General features: G+C 37.3%; 2 protein-coding genes across 4 annotated transcripts in view; both read left to right on the top strand.

Annotated features, from left to right (window-relative positions):
- riok3 (RIO kinase 3 (yeast)) overlaps nucleotides 1-3204 on the top strand; it is a 7564-nt gene extending 4360 nt beyond the window's left edge. For all 3 annotated transcript variants that reach the window (XM_076080305.1, XM_076080304.1, XM_076080306.1), the window contains 5 exons: nucleotides 1-132; nucleotides 337-417; nucleotides 610-699; nucleotides 1297-1410; nucleotides 1840-3204. The exon at nucleotides 1-132 is cut by the window's left edge and continues 28 nt beyond it. In XM_076080305.1, coding sequence (XP_075936420.1) covers nucleotides 1-132; nucleotides 337-417; nucleotides 610-699; nucleotides 1297-1410; nucleotides 1840-1953 — 531 coding nt within the window. In that variant the 3' untranslated portion in view covers nucleotides 1954-3204. The remainder of the gene's footprint in view (nucleotides 133-336; nucleotides 418-609; nucleotides 700-1296; nucleotides 1411-1839) is intronic.
- A 391-nt stretch (nucleotides 3205-3595) lies between these two features.
- The window catches only part of rmc1 (regulator of MON1-CCZ1), a 9250-nt gene continuing 5345 nt past the window's right edge, over nucleotides 3596-7500 (top strand). Inside the window, exons 1-7 of the mRNA XM_076080261.1 lie at nucleotides 3596-3813; nucleotides 4624-4700; nucleotides 5073-5157; nucleotides 5365-5421; nucleotides 5801-5887; nucleotides 6335-6475; nucleotides 7328-7431. Coding sequence (XP_075936376.1) covers nucleotides 3712-3813; nucleotides 4624-4700; nucleotides 5073-5157; nucleotides 5365-5421; nucleotides 5801-5887; nucleotides 6335-6475; nucleotides 7328-7431 — 653 coding nt within the window. The 5' untranslated portion in view covers nucleotides 3596-3711. The remainder of the gene's footprint in view (nucleotides 3814-4623; nucleotides 4701-5072; nucleotides 5158-5364; nucleotides 5422-5800; nucleotides 5888-6334; nucleotides 6476-7327; nucleotides 7432-7500) is intronic.

Here is a 7500-nt window from a genome sequence, read left to right as displayed (position 1 = left end):
GAGGTGGTGCTGCTGAAGAAACACATCCTGGTGATGTCGTTCATCGGTAAAGACCACATCCCTGCTCCCAAACTAAAAGACGTGGTGCTGAGCTCAGAGGACATGAAGACCGCCTTCTACCAGGTCCTACATGTACGTACCGCTGGTACTACACTGTGTACTGTGTACTTACAGAGAAGTACAACAGCAGCTAAGCATTTGTTTCAGCTGTGATTCAGTACTGGTTCATACAATAACTGCATTCAACAGTGACATATCTTAGGGCTACAGTTCAAGTGTTATAGGAGTTCAAACTACCGTTTACCCAGAATGCCGTTGGGCTCTGTGTCTCTGCAGGTGATGCAGCAGCTGTATCAGGAGTGTAATCTGGTTCACGCTGATCTCAGTGAATACAACATGCTGTGGCATGAAGGAAAGGTAACACACCTTCACTCTCTTCATGTTTCTGATTCCTTCAAGCTGTCCTCCGTCCTTCAGTGTGTGTGTGTGTGTGTGTGTGTGTGTGTGTGTGTGTGTGTGTGTGTGTGTGTGTGTGTGTGTGTGTGTGTGTGTGTGTGTGTGTGTGTGTGTGTGTGTGTGTGTGTGTGTGTGTGTGTGTTCGTGTTCCAGGTGTGGTTGATAGACGTGGGTCAGTCGGTGGAGCCCACTCATCCTCACGCTCTGGAGTTCCTCTTCAGAGACTGCAGGAACGTTGCGACGGTAAACAAGTTTATTTTATCTTTAAAGCTGTAAATGAAAGTAAAGTGTTTTAAAAGCAGAACTGCAGGATTCAGTGTGAGAACATCATTTAAACAAGTTCATTTTACATGTTTTATTTTAATGATGAACAGGAAGCAGCGGATCATCTGTTCTATTTACAGGGAATTAAAATGTCTTTACAACATATTTAAGTTCACATTTATAAAATAATAATGGCTTCATAATTATTTATTTATTTGTCGCTAATAAGGAGGAAACATTAATTATAGTTAATTAATAACCAGGATCTGAGTGTTCCAAAAGGTCCAAAATATACAAATTAATTTAATTAATATTATAAAGAAATACATTCTGGGTCTCCTAAGTAATCAGGTTTAATTAAACTTCTTTAATTAAACGTCTTTATTTAACCGTCTTTATTTAAACGTCTTTATTGAACCAAGTGAACTGGCACAAAAATAGAAAATGTAGAAAATATTTATTCTAGCCAAATTTGTATTGTTTATTTTTCTAAGTAAAGTTAATATTGTGTGTGTGTCTGTCTTTATGTTAATGTGTGTGTGTGTGTGTGTGTGTGTGTGTCTGTTTGTCCCACAGTTCTTCCAGAAGAGAGGACTGAGTGAAGCGATGAGTGTTTACGAGCTTTTCAACACCGTGAGCGGACTGAACATCCCTGTTGGTGAAGAAGAAGAGGCCGAGTTCATAGCTGAGGTAACACACACACACACACCTACAGATACACACACACACACACACACCTACAGATACACACACACACACCTACAGATACACACACACACACCTACAGATACACACACACACACACCTACAGATACACACACACACACACCTACAGATACACACACACACACACACACCTACAGATACACACACACACACCTACAGATACACACACACACACCTACAGATACACACACACACACACCTACAGATACACACACACACACACCTACAGATACACACCTACAGATACACACACACACACACTTACAGATACACACACACACACCTACAGATACACACACACACACACACACCTACAGATACACACACACCTACAGATACACACACACACACAAAGTTAATTTACAGTAAACCATTTAATTTTGTGTGTGACAGATTGTTGCGTTGGAGAAGAGGAACGAGGATCACGTTCAGCGTCGAGGGAAGAAGACGTTTCGTGTTTCCTCTGAAGACGAAGATCCTCCGTTACAACCCGACTCTGACGACTAACCCCCCCCCCCCCCCCCACACACACACACACACACCCCCTCTCTTCACGATCCCGCCGTGTTGAAAACAAGCTGTAGAAGAAGAGACGAGTGAAGGAGGCCACCTCCTCCTCCTCCTCCAACCATCACTCCCCAACCGCTTCCTTTGAACAGGCCGACGGAGCTCCGCCTCCTGGCTGCAGGTGGGCGGAGCTTCAGCGTGTTGGATGTTGAAGTCAGAGCGTCCTCAGAGACCACAACTCACATCCTCCTCCTGATCTTTATGATCTTTATCACAGCGAGTAATGAAGATCACAACACTAAACGAGTAACGAGAGGACAGCTCCGTCGATTATAAACCAACTCTGAGAGGGTTGATTCTGAGTTTATGTCCCGGATATGAATTTAGGGAAATGATGCAGAAGATCATAAATATTATTTATTTTATTCTTTTTGTGATGGAACAGATGTGAAAGAAAATCTACTGAAGCTTCAGTGAAGAAAAAGAGCAAATATACACCAAAATAAAGCCTAAATGTAACATAAATATTAAGCTCAAAATGAGTAAAAAAAAAGTTATTAAATCTGGAAAATTTTAATAAAAGAATATTAAATCTGAGCAGAAATGACAAATTCCATGATACAAATATATATTATTATATTTTATGATAATCTTTATTTACAGACCTTTTGCTCTACACAATTGAACCAGGATTAAAGATTCATGACGGCAATAAATCAGATCATGTATACAAAAAATACATAATTGAATAAAACATCATACTTCTACAGCTCTAACTCTGTCATTCTGCCTCGATGTCCATTTTTAATTCTCATCTTTCTTTCACTCTTTTTTTATTTTGCTTCACTGAAATCCATCGAAGGAAAAAATATATTTGAATGTGTCAAAAAAAACAATAAAAAGTGAAGACTTTCAGCCGGACGCTGAAGAACAGCTTCAGTTCATTATTCAGTTATTTCAGTTTGTCGCTCCGTCTCCTTTTAGGGGTGAAACATGGCGGGCGAGGGGTCAGAGGTCACAGCTGTTTGGTTTTGTAGAAGCTTAGAGTTATTAAATGTTTTGTTAACACTTGAAATTGAAGCGCAGAAGAAACAAATGAATGTTTTTGATGTTTGTGTGATGAAGACGATACCAAAGCTTTTAGTTTGTGACTTTAATCTAAACGGATATAAAGAATGAAGGTTTCTCAGAGTGATGTAATGATGGATTTATTCTAATGAATCTGACATTAAACGATGGAAATGAAAACTCTCCTTTGGCCTTTTCTATTGTTTTTATACAAATATATAATATCAGTTAAACACTAGGTTTGTTCTGTTTATAACAAGGTTACTTAAGAGATGTAATCTAATGTTTCTCTCTTAATCACGTGATCGTCAGACATCACATGACTCACGGCAGCAAAAAACAAGCAGACATCCGGTCTGACTCCTTCAGAATAAGAGTAATCTCTACAAATATGAACTCGCACCAAACTAATTTGGTAAACAACGTGAAAATAATAGCATATATATATATATTCTGTCTGTATATATAATATTTTAGTTGTGGATTTTTTATATTCTTTACTGTTTTATTACTTATTTACTTATTTATTTTATTTTATCTATTCCCCGCTTTTATTCTGAAGACCCAAACCGGAAGGCGGAAGTGTAATGGCCGCCCATTGATGTGAAGCGTCTCTCCTCTGCAGTTGTAGTCTCTCAGGACTCTGAACAACAGTACTAAGTATAATAAATATAATATTAAGCCGTTATCATGAGCGAGGATCACTTCTACCTGGAGCTCTGTGAGAACCCGGTCCAGTTCGAACACGCCTCGAGCGTCAACAACGTCTTCTTCGACGAGGCTAACAAGCAGGTGAGCTAAGCTAAGCTAGCTGTTATCTGTCTTTATATATGTTTATATACTATGTATATATATATATATATATATATATAAACAGACAAGAACTTTAACTCATTATTATAGTGGTGGAGGAAGTATTCAGGTCGTTTACTGAAGTAAAAGTACTAATACCACACTGTATATACACTCTGTACAGTAAAAGTACTAATACCACACTGTATATACACTCTACAGTAAAAGTACTAATACCACACAGTACAAATACTCTGATATAGTAAAAGTACTAATACCACACTGTAAAAATACTCTGTTACAGTAAAAAATACTAATGCCACGAGTACTTTATTACAGTAAAAGTACTAATGCCCTCTTTAAAAATACTCTGTCACAGTAAGATGTTCCTTCAGTAGAAGTATGTCGGTATAATCAGCAAAATGTAGTAAAAGTATTCAAACTGTGACTGTTGTACTATCATATATGTTAGATTGTATTATTAATACTTATTAATGTAAAAGCAGGATTTTATTGTTGTAGTTTGTTGAGCTGGAGCTCATTTTTAACTTTTAACTTTTTATTTATTAGACTTAATAATCCTTCTAATAAGCTAAATATGTCCTTTATACGTAGTTATAGTATTTACTGACATTAATGTATATATTAGTTTGACTTTGTGTTCAGAGTTATATTATTATACATCATATTATTGGATAATATAAAGTCATATAAAATATTTTATTAGTGCATCAAATTCAAATTCAAAACAAACAAGTTTTCGTGTTAAATCAATCGTGTTGTTTTTTACTCCCTGTTTTTTGTCTGCAGGTGTTCGCGGTGCGTTCAGGTGGAGCCACAGGTGTGGTGGTCAAAGGGCCAGACGACAAGAGCAGCGTTGCCTTCAGGTACACCCGCCTGTGCAGGAAAAATCTGAAGTGATTTAGAGATGAGACGAATATTAATATTAATACATCTGTGATGCATTTAGGGACGTTTAACTCGTTTTATTCACACTTCATTGTTTTGCCTTTTCATCACAGACACAACACATAGATAGAAAAAGATGAAAACTAAAACATAATAATAATTTAATTAAATAACAATAAATAAATAATAGAAATAAAAAATAAAGGATCTTTGTCCCCTCAAAAGCACTTTAACTTTTTATGGCCAATGTGCTGACACTAATCATAGATAATATTAATATACAACAATAATCATTAATATTGATCACTGTATGATTGTATTGTGTATATTTGTGGTGTTTTTCTCCACAGAATGGACGATAAAGGAGAAGTGAAGTGCATCAAGTTCTCTATTGGAAATAAGATCTTAGCGGTTCAGAGGACGTTAAAGTCTGTGGTGAGTGAGAACAGAACGAGACGCTTCTTATAATAATAATAATGATAATAATGATCATAACCGTGTGACGTAATGTAACTTATTTTAAAGAAACAAGCACCTTCATGCACCTGATGGAGGTTTTTCTCTGTGTGTGTGTGCGTGTGTGTGTGTGTGTGTCTCTTGTGTTGTTATCTGAGGACAAACTCTTGATTTTTTGTTCTTCAGGATTTCATCAACTTCATACCCGACTATCCTCACACAGAGTTCACTCAGGAATGCAAGGTACATTATATCTTCTCTTTATTATAAGCTATATACAAATACATAAAAAAATACATACAAATGTATTTCCTCATTTCTTAATGTTGATTTAAGTTTTCATATAATAATTAAGAATAAATCAGGAGTTTAAAAGTAACGATGATAAAGAATATGAATATAAAACGTCTTTCTTTTGATAAACTGTTTGTGTGTTTGTGTGTGTGTGTGTGTGTGTGTGTGTTTGTGTGTTTGTGTGTGTTTGTGTGTTTGTGTGTTTGTGTGTGTTTGTGTGTTTGTGTGTTTGTGTTTGTGTGTTTGTGTGTGTGTTTGTGTGTGTGTGTGTGTTTGTGTGTTTGTGTTTGTGTGTGTGTTTGTGTGTTTGTGTGTTTGTGTCCTGCAGACGAAGAACGCGAGTGTTTTAGGATTCTGTTGGACGAACTGGAACGAGATCGTCTTCATCACCGACCAGGGAATAGAGTTCTACCAGGTAACCCGTGTTTACTGAGACACCGGTAGAACGTAGAACGTAGAACGTTCTCTTTGTTCTTCTGAAATACAGATTTTAAGATTTGATGGAAATGTTCATTTCTTTTTTTGTGACATTTCAAAAATGTTGCTTAAAATTAGCTTGACAATCGAAAGGAAACACAACTTGTGACTGTCAAAATAAAAGGCAAAAAATATTCTAAGAAAAAAATATATATATACCTTTTTTATTTTACAAATCATTTCCCCTCATTAAGCAGAATAAATCCAGGTAATTTAAATATTAAATATTGTTTAAATAAATGCAGACATATTAGATTTAATAAAAATAATATTAAATAAAGACTTAAACTATGAAGAAGATGATTTAAATAAGAAACTATCTGATCAATAAAGAGATAATAATAATAATCTGTGGGGGTGTCCGGTGTCTCTTTGTTCCTCTCAGGTGTTTCCAGACAGGCGCAGCCTGAAGCAGCTGAAGAGTCAGAGCATCAGTGTGAACTGGTACCAGTTCTGTCCTGAGACGTGCGTCCTGCTGCTCTCCACCACCGTGCAGGGCAACGTGCTGCAGCCCTTCGTCTTCAAGGTGAGCGAGGAGGAGGAGAGGGGAGGGGAGAGGAGAGAGGAGATGAGAGGGGAGGAGGGGAGGGGAGGGGAGGGGAGAGAGGAGATGAGAGGAGAGGAGAGGAGAGAGGAGATGAGAGGGGAGGAGGAGGAGGGGAGATGAGAGGAGAGGAGGGGAGAGGAGAGGAGGGGAGGGAAGGGGAGGGGAGAGGAGAGAGGAGAGGAGAGGAGGGGAGGGGAGACGAGAGGAGGGGAGAGGAGAGGAGGGGAGGGAAGGGGAGGGGAGAGGAGAGGGGAGATGAGAGGAGGGGAGAGAGGAAAGGAGAGGAGGGGAGAGAGGAGAGGAGGGGAGAGAGGAGAGGAGAGGAGAGGAGAGAGGAGGAGAGAGGAGGAGAGAGGAGGAGAGAGGCTTTATTAAAGTGACGTCACCTAAAGGTCACGCTGCATCTACTTCTACTCACTTCAGTTCTGTGTCAATCTCTTTATGTTGTGAGAGTTTATATTTAACACTCACACGCCTGGGCTGCTAATTCATATTTATCTATAGTTTAATCTACAGATTCATCCAATAAAATAATAACTGTGAGAAATATATTAAATATTGAGCATTAATTGAGCTCTTCATTTAACATTTTATAATAACAGATTAATGTGCTGTTTTGTGTATATATATTTATTTATTTATTTTTCTAAATATATATTTATTTATATATTTATTTGTATATATATATATATACTTATTTATTTATATATTAATATATTAATATATATATATATATATATATATATATATAGAATATTTTTCTAACAGAAAGTTGTTAATAACTCCTCTTGTTATTTGTTGCTATATGTTGTTGTTGTTGTTTGTCCTCAGAGCGGGACGATGTCTAAGATGTCTAAGTTTGAGATCGAGCTCCCCGTCGTTCCCAAACCGGCCAAACTCAGCCTGTCAGAGAGAGACATCGCCATGGCAACCATGTGAGTCATCGTTAATTATTAATTAATTAATTAATAAAACCAGATTCTACGTTTATATTTCTGCTGTTA

The sequence above is a fragment of the Anarhichas minor genome, unplaced genomic scaffold (assembly GCF_050575085.1).
Source record: "Anarhichas minor isolate MPS153535 unplaced genomic scaffold, ASM5057508v1 ptg000074l, whole genome shotgun sequence".
NCBI lineage: Eukaryota > Metazoa > Chordata > Actinopteri > Perciformes > Anarhichadidae > Anarhichas > Anarhichas minor.
This window is presented reverse-complemented; position numbering and strand designations above follow the sequence as displayed.